The 19,185-nt window shown below is 32.3% G+C and overlaps 4 protein-coding genes across 4 annotated transcripts; all 4 read left to right on the top strand.

Moving 5' to 3' along the window:
- The first annotated feature begins 1,061 nt into the window (after nucleotides 1-1,061).
- Nucleotides 1,062-2,436, top strand: LOC145595410 (transcription factor MYB3-like). The gene is made up of 3 exons (XM_081651820.1): nucleotides 1,062-1,194; nucleotides 1,642-1,771; nucleotides 2,067-2,436. The coding sequence occupies exons 1-3, from the start codon at nucleotides 1,062-1,064 to the stop codon at nucleotides 2,434-2,436; spliced, it is 633 nt and encodes a 210-aa protein (XP_081507946.1).
- A 979-nt stretch (nucleotides 2,437-3,415) lies between these two features.
- On the top strand, nucleotides 3,416-3,814 carry LOC145593865 (S-protein homolog 2-like). Its single transcript, XM_081650229.1, has one exon. The coding sequence runs from the start codon at nucleotides 3,416-3,418 to the stop codon at nucleotides 3,812-3,814; it is 399 nt and encodes a 132-aa protein (XP_081506355.1).
- Nucleotides 3,815-4,956: 1,142 nt separating this feature from the next.
- Nucleotides 4,957-5,337, top strand: LOC145593866 (S-protein homolog 4-like). Its single transcript, XM_081650230.1, has one exon. It carries the CDS (start codon nucleotides 4,957-4,959, stop codon nucleotides 5,335-5,337), a length of 381 nt encoding a protein of 126 aa, XP_081506356.1.
- A 1,847-nt stretch (nucleotides 5,338-7,184) lies between these two features.
- LOC145594930 (uncharacterized protein At1g66480-like) lies at nucleotides 7,185-8,480 on the top strand. The gene has a single exon (XM_081651281.1). It carries the CDS (start codon nucleotides 7,369-7,371, stop codon nucleotides 8,044-8,046), a length of 678 nt encoding a protein of 225 aa, XP_081507407.1. The 5' UTR covers nucleotides 7,185-7,368; the 3' UTR covers nucleotides 8,047-8,480.
- The last annotated feature ends 10,705 nt before the right edge of the window (nucleotides 8,481-19,185 follow it).

Genomic DNA, 19,185 nt, shown 5'->3' on the forward strand with positions numbered 1-19,185 from the left:
TCGATCGATCCCTGAACAACTAGTCAACCAGATGCCTTGTCCACCAGTCATACCTGCGACAAATACATTACAACAGCCCAATAGTATGAAATTTTTTGGGGGTTTTCTTCAAAAATCTTATTATATCTGTATTATTTTTATTAATTTATCTATATGTTTCTTTACTGTGTATCTAGCAATAAATCTCAAGTTTAGACAAAATTAGCTTGTTATGTCAAAAAAAGGTTAAGAAGAATAAGATTTATTGCAATGAAATTAACTTTCAACATACTCACGTATAAGTTTTGCTATAACATTAACAGTTTCATAAAAAATAAAAGTTATGATACAACAATGTAAGTGAGTTTTAATTTGATGAGTTCAAATGAGATAAGTTCAATCCCGGTAAGATGAACTCAATCCAAATAGATTTAACAAAATAATTGAATCGAAATAATCTTTTAATATGCTTAATTATATCGTCATATGATAATGACAAATTAAAGAATAACAAACCTAAACTATAAGGCACACACGCACTCTAATGTTGTGTTCGGAATTTCAAGATCATGTGCTTTAGGGAGCGCTAACCCTAGTTTGTCCTAAGAGAAGGAAGCTAATGCCTAAGAGTATTAGCATAGTTAATCCTCTATTGTATCACCAATATTGCATAGAAACATTAAATCAAACATAGATTAGGTTTCTACAAATTGCAAGCATTATAATCCACTCTACCTCAAATTTATTGCATATTTGTTACACTTAACTTGTTATCCATCATTCCCTTCACCACGGCAAGGATAACTAGTGAGTTTAATTGTGACCCACCTAATTGTCACGCAGGATAAAACCGCCAGTCCAAGTCAACCTCCTTTGCCTTCCATTTTCGTAGCTAGCCTTTTACATGTTATCTACATAACTTTATAACTTTATAAATAAGCTAAGTTTATGCCCTTCAATTTATACAATTTGTTACAATATTAGGTTGATAGTAAAGCCTTTTATTGTATATTTTTCTCTCTTGTAAGATAATCATATAATTATATTTGTTCATCAACTCCATAGTATAAGAAAATAAGAAGATGAGGGAGCCATATTATTGTAGCAAGGATGGAAGAAACAAGGGTGCTTGGACAAATCAAGAAGACCAAAAACTCATTGATTATATCAAACTCCATGGTGAAGGTTGTTGGCGTTCTCTCTCCACAGCTGCCGGTTTGTTCGTTACAACTCGATTTTAATCTATATATCTCTTCTTTGTTTAGCATGTCAACATGTCTAAAATATGAAGTGCAACCGTTATAAATTTGATATCATACCATTGTTCAGGCCAATCAAAACCAATTCAAATGTTATGCTTTTTACATTTTCAATAACGCCCTTCACTCAAAAAAAAGACTTTTTTACCAACCTTTCAATCATTTATTTTGATCAAAAGGGTTACACCACTTTTACAGTTTGCAACCGTTGTACAAGAAATTTGGTGATTTACCTATTAGCTTGTTTGTTATGTGTCTTATCTATATTTAATTTGTATGATTGATTGTATTAATTGGATATATCTAAATCTATAATATAATTTTTCAAGAAATGAACAATATTGAGTATTGCTTATCTAACTTGGGTTGAATAATTAATCAATCTAATTATAAATATTTGTAGGTTTAGATCGTTGTCGCAAGAGTTGTAGATTAAGATGGTTAAATTATCTAAGACCAGATATCAAACGAGGAAACTTTGCTCAAGATGAGGAGGACCTTATTATCAAGCTCCATGCTCTTCTCGGCAATAGGTACATTTTCTCTTCACTTAATTATAATCTCCATTAATCTTCACTTAAACGCGTACTCTAATAAATGGATGAATTTTGAGTACGCGTTGTATGCATAATTACGTGCCATCGCATATATATACCAATATGCCATATATACTTGTAATAAACTATAAGTTTTATTTAGACTTATCATACATACCTATCAATTTACATAAAATAGAGTTATAATCTTAATTTGTGACATTAGTTTATTGATTAATTGGAGATCATGTAAATGATATGGAGTACTTTGTATTATATGTATTGTTGTTAGGTGGTCATTGATAGCAGGAAGGTTGCCAGGAAGAACAGACAACGAAGTGAAGAACTATTGGAATTCTTGCTTAAGGAAGAAGCTAATTTGCATGGGAATTGATCCTAATAACCATAAACTCTATCATCATCTTCCCCATCAAAAAATTCCACGGCAGCCACTAGGGTCTCCCATCGCGATTTCATCTGAATCAAACAAGAACGATAGTAATGCATGTAGTAGTAAGCCATCATTGAAATTTCATGGAACTAATGCTACTAATAATGATGATGACATGAATAATGAAAAGAATTACGCGATACCTTGCACTGGGGAAGAGACATCGCCTATGTTGGATTTGAACCTTAAGCTCGCCATTGAGATGCCCTAGCATATATTTGTTTTCTCAAAGAGTACTTGTAACTTGTAAGAGAATCAAAAGACTGGTAAGTACATATATTGGAGATATTAAATTATTAAGAGAAATGTGTATTATATCTCTTGGTATCTTTGTTATTGTATATCATATCATCATATGTTTGGTGTATAATTATCGTGATTTTATTATTAATTATGGTTATGTAAGTTTCTTTAATTTATTGACATTACCACTTGGAGAATTATATATATAAATCTTTGATTTATCTTTTGAATATGTTGTCATAGATTGTATTAGGCTTTAATTCGATCTCTTGTAACACTAACAAAACACACAAATTTTTACGTTCTTTCATTAATATAATTAACAATCAGTTTCCTTATCAATAGTCTAGATTCACTACAATTAATATTTTACATGCATGCATTCTCTTGATATTTCCAATATATGGAGTAATATGCATGTAAGTTCAGAAGGATTGATACATGATTGTCAGATTAAAAGCATCGCTGATCCTATATCCATTGATCAAGGAGTTCACTTTATTTTTGCTTATCTTTCTCACCCCCCCCCCCCCCCTTTTTTTTTTTTTTTTAATTCAATCTTTTTTTTTCTTATCCAATCTGATCAAACTTAGGGCATGTTCACATTTACTGAACTGAATTGAACTAATTGGAGCTAAACTGAATTGAACTGAATATAGCTGAAATGAATATTTTATGAGCTAAACTGAATTGAACTAAATTGATTGGAGTTGAAATGAGCTGAACTAATTGGATGGAGCTGAACTAAACTGAAATTAAGCTGAAGTGAACAGACTTAATTTCTAAGTATGTTAAGTTTGACTGTGTTAATTATCATAGAACAAAAAAGAGTATATTTTAGTATAAATACACATGTTGTACTCATTATAACATTTGGTTCTCTTAGCTAATCACTAGCAAATACAAAATTAAACATCCTCCATCCATAACAACAACAACAACAACAAATGGCTCGACTCATGATCAACCACACACTCATCGTGTTCTTAATGTTCGTTACATTGTGCATAAGCCTCTGTGCCAGTGAGAAGAAGACGCTCCTCCGAATAAGTAATGAATTGAGCAACGGAAAAAATCTTGAAGTTCATTGCAAATCAAAGAACGACGATCTTGGAATACAAAACCTTAAATCTGGGGAATCCTTTAAGTTCGAGTTCACAGAAGGCCCAACCACCCTAATTTTCTGTGGTTTTACGTTTGATAACACATTGCATTGGTTTGATATCTTTAAGTTCTTTCGTGATACATTTCGTTGCTTAGGTGTATGTCATTGGCAGATCAAAGAGACAGGTCCTTGCATTGAAAATCCTTTTGTTTTTACTTATAAATGCTATGGATGGAATTAGTAAACAATTACATGCATAGACATATGGTAAGTGTTACAATAATATTGCAATAAAAATTATATTTTGCTTGCAATTAAGCTGAGAAGATTTCAAATTTGAGTTCATTTTGAATTCTTTGATAAGTACTTGTACATACTCCGTATTATTTAAACTCCATTCAATCCCTTTTGTTTATCTCACTTTGACTTTTAGTCTCACAAAAAAATACCAAATGGAAAAAATAAAAGGAGCAGAGGGAGTATTTGTGAGTTAAAGAGGTTGTTTTTGATTTATTAATTTCTTGACATTCTTGTAATAAATGTAAACACTACGCAATATCCTAGATGATATAACATTATAACATAATTAATGCGTATATATGAAATACGTTATGTTCATTGTACAAACAGTTGTATCATGCATGCAAGCAACACTATTAAAGTAATGAATACGTTATTTCCATTTACCATGTTACATTAGCACATGTAATACATGAAAATACATGGCAAATTAACAAATACCGCAATATAACTTATTTTTATAAATTTACTCTGTATTATTTTAGAAATAAAATAATTTAAAAGCAAAAGTTAACAAAAATCGATACATTATTTTGAGTTATATATTAATTATCTAACTAAAACACGGGATGCTCATTAACAAGATTCTTATAGTATAAATGAATACGAAACAGACCCTGGGGTATTGCCGTATTGGTCTCGAGTCGAGAAAAAGCTTTATTTCATTCTTGTAACGGGAGTGAGTGCACCGCAAGACCAGACATTCATTAAGAATATGATAAACACCAAATAAATCAATGTGACTTGTGGTATTTTTTTTTTTTTTTTGGAAGCGTAAGGAGTACAACTTTTTGGCAACGTACGGAGTACAATTTTGGCAACGTACGGAAGTACGGAACTATACTATTTATGGATGAGGAATGCTTTAAATGTGAATTTCATTCATCGAAGATACCTTGCACAAAAACAAGGCTTATATTGGCTTCATCAACATCTCTGATTTAATCTTGATCATTTACCCTTATAGCCTTTAAGGCTTATATATACTCAATTGAATACCTCAATCTCATTCATCACATACACCATTCACAAAAACAAAAAAAAATGAGTCCTTTCATAATTAAGCATATACTCATCACGCTAATGATGTTGTTTACTTTGCTACTAAGCCTTAGCGAGGCCGACAACGTTCGAATTATCAACACCTTAAGCCATAACAAACCTCTTCAGGTTCATTGCAAATCCAAGGACGACGATCTAGGTGTACGAAAACTCGAAAAAACAGGAGATTACTTCGACTTTAAATTCGGGAGAAGTGTAATCACATTGTTTTTCTGTGGTTTTGTATTTGATGGCAAATTGCATTGGTTCGATATATATGATTATGATCGTGATGCATGGCGTTGCATTGAGAAATGTTGGTGGGAGATTAAAGAGGATGGTCCTTGCTTGCTTGATAAGGTAACTCAACGGTATACTCTTTGCCATGAGTGGAATCCAGATCGATTAAAGCTTGCATTGTAATCAAATCTCCATGCATATATATACTACCTCCGTTAAATATTACGTGCAACTTTGAAATATTTTAAATCTCACAAATCATACCCAAAGTTGTACATAACATTTAACGGAGGTAGTATATATGATAAGTCACATGTATGTATTCACATATAAAAGAATGGAATAAAATAATGTTGAAAAGTAAAACTCGGTTGCTTGGTACTTTATTTTCTGTTGTCAGTTTTCAAAACTAATACGTGTATAATTACTACTAATTGCAGTACTAATACGTAGCTATATATGTCATAAGGCTCATGTTGCTTGAATGAGAATTTTTATAAGGTAAGAAGAGCTTTATTGGACAAGCTAGATCGGATTAAGGCCAAAACCTCCAATTTGAAGGTAAAAACTTTAATTTAAGGCCAAAATGAGCTTAGCTATTGAATGAAAAAAGTTACTAATAATCCTATTAAACGGAAATTAAGTGTACGTAGATAACATTATAGCCTAATCCTTGATATTAACTAATGCTTCATCAATTCCTCCTTCATCTGATCTATAGCGAACTAATAGTCACTAAACTGTTGTTTGAATCTATTCTGTATAAATGTATAATAATCGAAACTATATTTAGAAAATATATATTCCAAACAATGAAAAATTAGTCCTAGACAATGAGACAAATACTACTACATTGGATTATTAGATGAACAACAAAAACCCTTAATTTAATTTTAATAGGCAATTATCAAGGCGTGTATGACTTATTGGTCATTTCTTTTCTGGATCAAAAAGACCTCTCTAATTAACTTGTATTGATAAGAAAATAATATTAAAATTATAAAAATAGATTTCTTGAAGAAGTTGATCGATTTCATGTGATTAGCACTTAATTCTAGCTAATGACTATAATAATTACTTCCATATGGGGTTTAAAATTATATTATGCTTACAAAAAGTCGATTTCTTTCCCCATCAATTTTATAAGCTTTTACAAGAAAAAGAGAAGTTAGATCGTGAATTCGTGATAGACCATTAGTCAATTAGACACTCCTTTTACTTATATAATAATGGAGTAAAGTGACTATAGACCTATTGGCTATTGTGGTTTGATAAATTTTGCCTTGTTTTGAGATATTTTTTTTACTAGTTAATTATATATTTTCATTTATTTTAATCTCAAAAAAGGATAATTCTTTTCACACCAATAATGCATGATTTTATTTTAATTTTTTATTTTAATGAAAAATGCATGATTCTTGAGGGATTGGCAATTTAGCATCATCAGAACATTTGAGAAGACAACCACTATAATTGGTATTTGTGTGAGCTATTTTATGTTATATTCACTTTATTTCAAGAAAAATAACCGATATGCAAGTTTGATTAATAAGCCCAAATAAGATAATTTGAAGAAGGAAAAAAAGAAGAAGAAGAAGAAGAGTTAACAAAGGCTAATCTTTTTAAATTATGATTAAATTTTAATAATTAAAATGAAAATCAGTAAATAGAACACAACAATTTTAATACCAGATTTTTTTGGAACATAAGGTTTCACGACTATATACATCATGCATGACATGAAGTTGAAGTCATGATAAATATACTATGAATTCCATCCATAGGAATATCATAATTTAATTACCCTAATAAACAAAAAAAATTAAACATTACAACACCAAATCTATTCATGTGCTTACCATGTGCTAAAATCACATTTATTTACTTTTTCTTCATTTTGTTGCACAATCTCAAAATTGTAGACTACGTAAGCGGTAAGCCATATAAAAGTCATCATTAATTCAAAACACTTTCTCTACACGCCGTAATCTGGATTATGTTGGGCGCAAATTAAAACTTATACTCAACCATTTTTTTATTGCCCACCAAATGTTCGACGAAATGCCAACTCCAAAAACCAATTTGTTTCCATTCACACTTCCATCACATCATCCTTTTTCTAGAAACCCAATTCTCCCACCATTCAAATATTAATCATTTCTTCATATTCTATCTTATCTGACCTTTTCTGAGGAGAGAGAAAACAGAATTTTAATGGGGAACAACATGGGTGGAGGAACCAGTAAAACATCAAAAATTATGAAAATCAATGGCGAAAATTTCAAATTGAAGATCCCAGCTAAGGTTTTTGATGTTATTAAAGATTACCCAGATCATATTTTGTTAGATTCTGAAGATTTTCTCAGGTTCAATCTCAGAGCTAAACCTTTAAACCCAGATTTTGAGCTTAAACCCAGAAAAATCTATCTTCTTGTTGAATTACCCAAATTTCCCTTAAATAATACTTGCAATAATAATACTCAAACCCCACTTAGGAAGGTGAGATCTGGTGTGCTCGCGTCTACGACAACTACGAAAGATTTGATGTCTCGGAGATCAGCTTCCGATGATCTTACTCTTATCACGAAATCAATGGCTGATAATGGAAGTTCAGTGGGTCCTACTAGGGTTAAGATGAAGCTTCCGAAGGCTCAGGTGCAGAGGATTATGGAGGAAAGTGGAGATGATGTTGAGGCTGCTAAGAAGATTATACGGCTTTGTTTGGAAGATAACACGGCCGTGTGCGGTGGTGGTGCGGCGGTGGAGGTGGAGGCGAGAGAAAATGGTGGGGAGGTTAATGTGGAGAGTCAGAGACATTGTTTGAGTAGTGTTTATGGGATGTGCAGTCCTTGCTCTAGTTACCGCCGTAAGTATAAGAAATTAACTTTCTAGTAAGTTGTACGGGTACGGACACAGATACGGGATGGGATATCGAAGTATGAAGTATGTATGTTAATGTGGTTAAGAAGTGCCCATGTTTGAGTACACGCCATCTTCTAGGTCTAGAAGTGTACCTGAGATAAAATGAAGTGTTAAGTATTGTTTGATTTAGTAATTAAGTAGTATTTATTTAGGGTTTATGATTATTATTACCTCAATTAGATGAGGTTGGAAAAAGTGTACAAATTAGGGTGTGAAATTAGGTGCAAATGTATATAGTGTGGTTGATGCTTTGATGGTAAGATTAATTACTATGATCAATCATGAGTTTTTTTGAGTGAAACTTGTGATAAACCTAAAAAAGAGTTTCGATTATTTGATTATGTATACATTTTAGATGCATATAAGTATGGTAAGATTGTGTGATATTATGAGCTATGAGCCTATGAGCTTATTCTGTGTGAAGTGATTGTACACCATAAGGCCAAAGTTTCTTTTTTTTTTTTTTGTTTTTTTTTTTTGACAAGAAGTCCTAAAAAAGAAAAAAACACACTTAAACTAGAAGGACCAACTAAGCAATTGTCGACGACGAGCCTGAGTAGCCAACCAGTGAGCAGGGGCAACCCACTGACGAGGAACCTTGCGAAGTTTGCAGATAAAAAACTGCAAGACAGAAAGCCGAATCTCATGAAGCAACCAGTGGCAAGAAATATCTCCGTCACCACCATCTCGCAGAAGAGAAAAAAGATTCGAACAATCAGAGTAGATAAGAAGACGACGAAAGCCTCGACGACCGGCAGCCCGAAGAGCCCACAAACATGCCTGTAATTCGGACTGAAGGGCGGAAGAGGAGTGACAGGCTCTCGAGCCACCTCCCAACACAGAATCTGAAAACACTTCCCTAAAAATCCAACCTGCTCCTGCACTAAGATTCTGAGCATTCCAGGCCCCATCAAAAAGAAGGCAAACGTCAAAGGCAGAGGAAAGGTCTCCCTGTAGATAGCATGAATCAGAAGCTACCGAAGTAGTGAGAGATAAATTCCCTAACGAGCGGACAAGGGACCTGAACCCTTGCGCTAAAACACTCCTAGAGATCCAATCCTGCATCAAATGGAAAATCACGCCAGGAGACAACACTGCTTGCCTAAAAATCTTGTGGTTACGCGCAATCCAGACTGCCCAACAAAAGGATACAAAGGAGACTAAACCGTCCCAATTTTGAGAGGAACGAAGCTCAGAGACCGTATCAACAAACCAATCAGTAAAAGGCTTTCCATGCAAAAGAGCAGGGGCGGAGCCAAGGGGGGGCTGGCGGGGGCCTTGGCCTCCCCCTTGGCTTGAGATATTTATTAAATTTGCTCTTAATTGTCATTGATTATGGTGTAGAGGAGTTGGTTTTTTTCATGTGGTAGTATGCAAGATGTCAAGGGATCAAATCTTGTAGCTAATAATTTTTTTTTTTTTAAAGTAAATGTAATCAATTCAATAGTTGCGATACGTAGGTATAATCTTGGCCCCCCTCACTTAGAAATTCTGGCTTCGCCACTGCAAAAGAGGAGATGAAAAGGCAAATGGAGCACAGGCCCAAAGATGAGAAGTGAATGAACAATCACGAAATAGATGGTCTGATGTTTCACGTTCTTGGTAACAACGATTGAAGGCCAAAGTTTCTATTATAGGTAATTAGGTATAATTAGCAAGTTTATGATATGAATTGTATCAACGATTTTTATGTTTTGTTCGATTGCAAGTTACTGTAAAATAGAGGTAGTACTAAAACTACTTATAATCTATACTCAAGCACTTATGTAAGAGTATTCTTTTTATATATTTTTACATACATTTCCCTCTACCATAAAATGTTTATGGTATTTCTATTTAGCAAACTGGCGACTCACATATGAAACCAACAAATTAAAAGTAGGAAGTACAAGTATATATGAAGCTCTACTATACATTAGTTCCATTATTTTGACTATTTAGTAGGAAGATATAATCATCTCACCTACCACAAAATTCAAGTCAAATAGGGTTTGCATTCTCGATTTTTAACCAAAACTATTGAGGATAAAAAGGTGGAATTAAGCAAATTTAGCAGTCAATGAGCAGCGATTTTTATTATTACAGTAATCATCTCAAGTCACTTTCAACAATCTATTAATTTAATTGGATTCAATGGAAGTGCAACTCAAATTCATAATGCATGTCTTAATGGAGAGATAGATTTTAAAGAAAAGGACCGTGGATTATACTACTAATAACACTTCATGTGATTCCGACATTTATGGTTAAAGTTACAGTCAATGTAGATCCTCGGAATAAATTTTACGGAGTATACAAGTAACATATGAGTATTAAATACAATATATTTGATTAAGGGCCTGTTCTTTTCAGATATTTTTCAGTTCAGTTCAGTTTTTAATTTTCTCTTTCATAAAATATTCGGTTCAGTCCAGTTCAGCTTTAGTAAGTTCAATTCAATTCAGTTTAGCTCATTCAGTCAATCAGAAAAGACCCTTATCATTGAATCATACAAAGAGTATAACAATTGAAGTTGACTTCTACATACTTTGTACAAAGTAACTGAGTGTTTAAGTTGTATAGTTTTTTGTTTTATGAAGTAGAGTTCATCTTGATTGTTATTATTATTTTTTTTTTTAATCTGTAGAGTAATGAAAATAATCACCTTATACATATGAATCATGAACAACTAAGCTAAATTTCTTGACATGAAGAATAATTTGTTGTTTTGTGCATAGATTATTCAAATTCATCACATGATGATGATGTAGTATTCTTTAGTAAGAGATAACTGTACAATATCTAAATGCGGTAATTGAAGGAAACTTCTTAAAGTCTTAGGGCTAACTAATATTATTATTGGTTTACGATTGACTTTATTTTATTACTACTTTCTTTTGTTGACTAGAGTATATGTTTGTCAATTTGATTATTTGCTACTAGCAATAGAAAATAAAATAAAAATGAGTACGGGCTAGTGGCTACTAGCCGGCCCATGTTTTCTCATTTCCTTTTTGGGCTTAATAACAGTGATGTATGGGCTTCTTATTTGGGCCATCTAACTTAGTAGGCCTTGGGTTTATTAATGTCAAACTGTTTTTAGGCATTTTTATACGAAGTACATCTTAGTGGATTTCTAAAGTTCTAATAACTTTTCACTTCCAGCCCTTCTTGTGTATGGCTTACCGTGTGACCACTTATTAAAGAGTAAAGCAAGTTAGCAATCCATCTAACATTGATGAAGTAATCCTTATACTACTGAATGAGTAACTCTTATAATACTAACCGTATAACCCTATAAATTGATGAAGTAACCCCTTTAATATTGACAAAATAACCGCTATTATACTAACGGAGTAACCCCTATCACACGATGTGACCAACCACATATAAAACTTTGTGTTTCACTTCAGAATAAAGACTTCTATTGGCTGTGAATGAACACAATTTTCTCTTTGAGAATCTCTGCATAGTGCATACATACCAAATTTCCACGTTGATATCAACTTTTCGTTGATTTTTTTTTTTTTCTTCCCAATATGTTGCAAGATTGTAAGCGGTATTTGGCTTGATCAAGAGACAAGAATTATAACAAAACATCTTAAAATATATGGTGCCCAAAATATATGGTGCCCATAAAACTTACACGAGCTAGGAAAATTATATTCGAATACCATGTTGGCCATTTCAATTTAGGAACAATTCTATTTCCTTAGATTGTTAGATTGACCACCAATGACTATGAGTCTATATACAGACTTGAGATTTTTTTTTTTTTTTTTTCCTTTTTAAAAAAAAGGTTAAATTGAATAGGCTTTGAATTGTCAAATAATATGATGCAAAAAGTAACTTTGAATTGTACAGAATATTCAAACAGTTGATAATTCTAACTTACATAATGGTGCAGCTAACAAGACTATCGTTTTGGTTTATTCTTTTTGCAGAAAAATCCATATGTACAAAATATTCGCACATAAGATTACAACAACAACAACAACAACAACAAAAAAGAAAAAAAATCCCTAATATCAGAAAACCCTTTCTTAGTCTCTTAACATATACAAGTACTTGTTCATCACAACTTGAGTAAGTGAACAAGTTACTAAATCAAGGCGAGAAGTAAACAGAACAAGGCGAGCAGAGGTAACTCAATCGGTGGCTAGCTACATACAAGACGATCCAAGATCATACCCTAAGATCAAGACTCATGTCAAGGGTTCGAAACGGGCTAGTTTATCACCTATGTACCTTAGGTAGGCGGCAAACATGTATCACACCAAAAAAAGATGAAAAACACTAACACAACCAAAATCATCACCACTAATTAATAATTATTACTCCGTATTAATCAAGAGATAATCACCTCTTTATCTGAGTTAATTATCTTCTCCTTATTACCAACATCCATGACAGTGTTTTCAGGCAAAAGATTACCCTCAGAATCATACTCAATCTTCCCTGAAAAATCAAGTGGTTTACATTTCCCGCCTTTAATGATAGTCTTCTTCCAAACGGCATCATCATCAACAATAATATAATCATCATGAATATTATTGTGTATACTATTTATATCATAATACTCATTTTCTTCATCTCCATGTTGAACTTGTTTTCGCCACGAAACAATCTTCAAAAGAGCCTTACTACTAATACTATTAGCTTTAGAAAAGCTTTCAAGCAAGTTTTTCTTGTTAATTGAAAGTTTTTTCCTAGTGAAAGCTTCCTCTTTTTGCCTCTTGTGTGATGCACATAAAAATGTTACAAGAGAAAATATAGACAAGATCAGTAAAACCGCGAAAACTATGTAACAAGTAGAAAATATATGAATTGAAAGGGTTGGTGATAATATTGGAAGTGGCCTTGCCATGATTAATAATGATGTTTTTTTTATGAAGGTAGATTTAATTTGAAGGGAAATTAAAATGTTTGTTAGGTGTTAGTGTTATGAAGGTTTTTATAAGGGAGAATGATATAAATTCAAGGGTTTTTTCAAAAAGTGGAGTGATGGACTAACAGTAGCGTGAGATTAGGGAGGCTTATATTGGTGTGTGTTTGACTGACTAAAGTCTAGTCTAGAAACTCGCTTCTTACTGATTTTAAATTTTAATTTTTGTTTTTAAAATTTTGTATATAAAAAAAGAACCAAATTCTAAATCATAGACATAAATTACTTAATATGTTCCTATGATTTTTTTTTATTTACGACAATTATGTCACATGTATGGTCTGATCTATAAGAGGAAAAATTTAAGTTTTAATGTAATTGTTTTTAGTACAAGTCTTATATAGTATGGGGGATTGGGGGTGTAGTTGATTATGTAGGGTAAAGAATAACTGAATTGTCGTTCTAAATTTTGTAATTGTCACCTCCATTATAAATAAAAGTAAGTGCATGTACTTTATAAATTACTACGTTGAAATCAAATGTAACTAATTGGGATAATTATTAAATTTACGATAACTAAATCTGCTCGAGTATATTACTCTGTGTTATATATTAGGGTAATTAATCAAACTCATTGTCGTATCAAATTAATCAAACACTCAATTTAGATTGAGAACTACAATTTAGGAGCTTAGATTAATGGCCGGCCATGAAAATTAATTTACAAGTAGCTGAAGTCACTGTCGATATTAGCGTGGTTTACTCGTTATACACGACCCCAATTGACTTAAGGGTGGACCTTATCTAGTTACCTATAATTCTATTATTGGCTATGTATTTTTTTTATTGGAAAATGATGGAATGTATTTATACGGGTGGATGCCTTTGGATGAAGGTACTTGAAAAGAAAGGTTGCTGCAATTCATTAGAAATTTGTAATACCTCAATTACTCCGTAACAATTACGATTATTACGGACTAGTATATGACTAAAGGTCTGTTTTCTTCAAATTAAATTCAGTTCAGTTCCAATAAGTTCAGTTCAGTTCTTAATTTCCTTCTCTCATAAAATATTCAGTTCAGCTCAATTCAGTCAATCAAAACAGGCCCTAAGGCCCTAAGTGCAACTTAAATCACTACACGTCTACACTTGTTGTAAGTAAGGTATTATAAATTACAATTGTACAAGGATTTCAAATATGTGACTTACCGAACACAAACCTAGGGATAAAACAGTGATATACAAAGTATACAATTGATGGTCAAGATCGAGGTCGCCTTGGGTATCACTCGTATCAGTGTATACTTTTGAGTTTCGACCACTAAAAATGAAGACTTTGTGATCAATTGAAACCGTTGATAGTGTAGAATAATGATAGCTTAGAAGAGATTACATACACTTTTAAGCAAAGTTCAGTTATCTCTACCAACTACTGAGGTGCTGTTTACATCCATAAGCATTAACACAACCAACTTTCTATGTGCCTCTCAACTGCCAAGGCCCCCAATTGATTCTTTTGTAACTACTATTCCGTAGTACGAGTATACAACTTATTTATGGTATCGTTTGTGCTACATCAACCCCACTTTTGGTAAATTGTAACCAAAACATAACAAAACATCAAAACTACACTGATGGAAGTATGGAGGGAAGTTGAGGTGAGCCATAAACGTAAAATTTGTTAACGAGTAAGCTAATTTACAATAGACTTGTAATAAACCTAAACCGGATGTAAATGATCTAACTTGGTTGAGTAATTATTTATTTATTTATTTTTTTTGATGCAATGGTTGAGTAATTTATTCGATATGATATGAACTGAACTTAGTATAAATGTTTGTTATTTTGTTAATAAAGGTGGACTGGTGTCCCAATACTTGTTATTGTATATTTTTGGGCCTGATAGTCTACTTTGTAAAATGGCCTATGATCCAATTTCGAAAGTCAAAACAGTGCACACATCAGTACAACACAATTAGGCAGAAGTGATCAAATAGAGAAATCCATTGAACATTTCTTATTTGCATTATAGGGAGCATCATCAATTTATCAAGATAAGGACAACACAAATAAAAACATCAATTAAATTACATTTTATAGTCATTTGTCACCACATTTACACGCTTGAAAATTAAATCAAAAGTCAAACATTAATAGACGTAACACAATTAAGCACTTAGTCGAGATCAAATCCCATCTACAACATAGTAGAGGTAGAGCACTGCACAAAACCCGAGAGGTCAAGATGAAATCCCGTGTACATCATAAAACCAACGTGACTCCCTCTCCATCGAAACATAACACAAAAACACTTACTGGTACCAGTTGTGATCAAATAGGAATAGCATTAGAAACTTTAGGATAAACAACAGAAACAGGGTGACCCATGATTCTACGACCTTTGGAGTGATTAAAAATGTAAACCACCGCTCCCACCGGCCACTCGATAATCGCCGTCACAACAAACGCCAAGAAACCTAGTGTTGGACCCACAAACTTGCACCTACATGGATTATCCCTCGTCCCACACTGTATACATACCGGCGCCCCTGTCATCTTTTTCTTTCTTAAGCAATTTATCAAAGGTGTTAGAGATATGAAATATCAGAAAATATATAAAATAAAACCAGAAACTGAAAGTACGTTGAAAGAGAAGGTACAAGATTTTTGTATAATTTTATGATACAATATGAAGGTGATTATTTTGAAATGGTAAGATTATTAGATAAGTGAAACATGATTATATAAGTTTTTTTTTTTTTTTTTTTTTTTTTTTTTTTTTTTTTTTTGGGTTAATTGAAGATGTGCCAGCTGTGTGATGACTGGAGCTTATCTTGTTACGTGTCAATTGCTCCTTCATTCTACTTTCCACTCTGTGGAATTAATCTTTTAATCGATGATTATTTAATTGTATTAATTAATATTCATAATTATTGTCTGAGATAACAAATAATGTAGGAATAAACTATTAATTGTCCCTTTAAATAAAGTTTTTTTTATTTGACGAGATTAAATAAAGTTCTTTTAGAGAGGTCGACATACTTTCCAAAAATATAAATCTAGAAAGATTGGTCGACATATTTGGGTGATGTAGACGTTGTAAGACGGCCCAATATTAATTGAAGGGTTAAGCCCACAGTTTTAATAAGGCTGAAATTTATTGGACGGGTCCTATTTGACAAAATCAGCAACATTTGTTATAGAAATGCCATTAAATAAACATTTATAGTTTACCATCAAAATAAATTTGTATTGTCTATTTGTCTCAAATTGTTGTCGAGTCATAACCAATAAAGGTTAGCCATCAAACTAATTGTTGATTAAATCGATGTTAGACAAAGATACAAAGTATATAGTCTAATACTCCCGTATACCTTACTCTCTTTATTCCTAAATACAGAAGTACAAATTTAAACTTAATTTTAAATCATTTTAAGAATATACGTAAAAAAAAAAAAAAAAAAAAAAAGGTCTTATGAGTTTAAAAGTAAAAAGACTAAAACATGACTTATAATTCGAATTTCGAAAGCAACTAGAAAAGTAGTAAAACCAAAACAAACCATGATCCAAAGCATCCCTAATGACTCTAAATGCTCCTAATAAAACATTTCAACAACTATTTTCAATTACAAAACACATACAAAGTTCAATACTATACTTAGATAAACATAAACACTTGCTACTTAGTATAACATTGCAACTACACTTATAATCTTATATCATAAGTACATTATATTAAAACTACATTTTTTTTACTACTAGTAATAATCCCATCAAATGGGAATAGCATTAGTAACAGAAGGATAAACAACAGAAACAGGATGACCCATAATCTTCCGACCTTTCCGATGCTTAAACGGGTAAACCAACGCACCCAACGGCCACTCCACCACCGCTGCAACCACAAACGCTAGGAACCCAACAGTGGGTCCCACTATCTTGCACCTACATGGGTTACTTCTGGTCCCACACTCCACACATATTGGCACCCCCAACATCGGCATTCTTCTAACTCTTTTCTTTTTTCTTTGATGCAATTGATCGAACACTTGGTGTGCGTGTTAAAAAAAGAAAAAAAAAAAAAAGGGATTATGATTGATTAAAGCTTAAAAATATCTTGAAAGAGAAGGAACAAGTGCTTCGTAAAAAAGGTAGATTATAAGAGAGAGTTTTCTGAAGATTGTGAGATTGTATGCTAATCGTAACATGATTTTATATACTTTTTCAGATTTTTGGGAAGATGATTCAGTTTTATTTTAATGGAGGTTTTTGAATTTTTCGATTTTTATTTTTTAGGGGTTTTGATATTTTGGGGGGTTTTGAGGAGGCGGTTACACGTGTCTGATGATGAGTGCTTTATCTTGTTACGTGGCGCTTGCTCCTTGATTCTAAGTTTTCTGGAATTTTTTTTTTTATTTAAGCGTTGAATAATAAATTAACTGGATAATTATAAACAGGTGGAGATTTTATCGTTAGGCCCAAATATTAATGATGGGCTGGGCTCAGATTGTAAACGTACTTGATATTATTGTGTTGAAGGCCTTGAAGGTCAACATTAGACAACATAGTTTACTTGAAGCTCAAAAAAATTATAGGTTTAACCAAATTGCTTCTAGTTAAAGGTGACCAAATTGATCACCATGAAACTATTTTTGAACACGGGTCGAAAATTTAAAATAGTCGATGGTCTTAGATTTTATTAAATACTTATATAGGGTCATTAGGAATTAGGATGTCATAGAAAATCTATGTAGAGGGAATTTGATCTCAAAGTTTAATCAAGTGAGATAGCTAACATTCACGTAAATTATAAATGTGTGTATCACTTCAATGCATAGTAGTATGATTTGAAGGGCCCTTTACCTCTATATGTACATATGACTAATGGTTCTTGCATGAGGCTATTAACCTTAGATAGAGTCTTAATAATGAGATTTCTAGGGCTAAACTTATAGGTCTTAAATGTGACATTAAGCTAATGGACATAATTTTATAAAATTTAACCACATGTCTTGAAATATCGTACACAAACAACTTGTAGGAGTCAAATCTTAATGCTACAACCGAAATTAGCATAATAATTACCATAACATATAGACAACCAACACTATACGAAATTATAATACGTGTATAGATATGACTATATGACTCACCCTTTTACATGCTTATAAAAGTCATTTTGCATTTGAGCACTAATAAACTTGCAAGGAGAGGATTAAACTATATAATATAGATTAGAAACATAACGAAATCATGCATACTAAATATAGAGGAATCTATTCAAAGTATTGATGCATATATCAAGGTTGCTAATATAAACAGATACTACTTCCAAGTTGCAAGTAGATTACGCTGCAATTAATAAAGGTGCAATACGTAGGGAATTGCTTTGTTTAAGGGTATATGATTTTATAGAATCTTCCGATTCGGCATTTTAAAGCTAGTGGCCCATGCTATTTATGCATGCATGATGACTTATATCTAGCTGTTAAGTGGTCATACTTCAACAGCATAATTTAGTATTTGGTGAACCACCACATTCTAAACAACTGTCTTCTACTCTTCTCTTAAGTTTGGAAGTTACAAATCAAAATATATTTCCTCCGTTCACTTTTAATTGCATCACTTTGACTAATAGTGTGTAAATCTTTAATTAAGTAATTGCAGCTTAAATTATATAATGATGGAAGTATTATAAAGTATTGACATTGCAATCAATTATAATGTATATTTATCAAATTATGGTTTTTGGGATTTATTGATTTGATCATATTAAATATTGTAAGAAGCTAAGTCTATTTGTTCTTTCAATATATGTATTGCTAATATATAGCGGTTTTTAACTACCAAAATCCTACTTGAATATTGATACTACGTATTAAAGTGGCCTACCATGAGCCAGTTGAGATAAGGGATGACTCAAATGAAGTTGATTCTTTAATTTAGTTATCATATTTACTCTTAAATATTTTGTACATTGTATATGGTTGCGAGATAAGCTAGTGTTTTATGAATTGATTCAGACTAAAACAATGCAATATTTTGGACCACTAATTTAACGAGCAAGCTTCCTTTGACACTTTGTTCAATTCGTTTCTTATTGGACAAGCTAACCTAGTAAACTTTGTGGTCAATTCAATGGATTAAAGATTTATTCTTGTGAGCACGAATTAAAACGAATTGCATGCTAATTTAAATTTTATAATTAGATCGACAATGGGTCATGTCACTACAACAAACCTAAC

Source organism: Chenopodium album, chromosome 19, assembly GCF_948465745.1.
Source record: "Chenopodium album chromosome 19, dcCheAlbu1.1, whole genome shotgun sequence".
NCBI classification, from domain to species: Eukaryota; Viridiplantae; Streptophyta; class Magnoliopsida; order Caryophyllales; family Amaranthaceae; genus Chenopodium; species Chenopodium album.

Coding starts and splice junctions, on each gene's coding strand:
- LOC145594930 (XM_081651281.1), top strand. CDS start 7,369: ATGGGGAACAACATGGGTGGAGGAACCAGTAAAACATCAAAAATTATG.
- LOC145595410 (XM_081651820.1), top strand. CDS start 1,062: ATGAGGGAGCCATATTATTGTAGCAAGGATGGAAGAAACAAGGGTGCT. Junction 1,195..1,641: donor TTCTCTCTCCACAGCTGCCG/GTTTGTTCGTTA, acceptor AAATATTTGTAG/GTTTAGATCGTTGTCGCAAG. Junction 1,772..2,066: donor CATGCTCTTCTCGGCAATAG/GTACATTTTCTC, acceptor TATTGTTGTTAG/GTGGTCATTGATAGCAGGAA.
- LOC145593865 (XM_081650229.1), top strand. CDS start 3,416: ATGGCTCGACTCATGATCAACCACACACTCATCGTGTTCTTAATGTTC.
- LOC145593866 (XM_081650230.1), top strand. CDS start 4,957: ATGATGTTGTTTACTTTGCTACTAAGCCTTAGCGAGGCCGACAACGTT.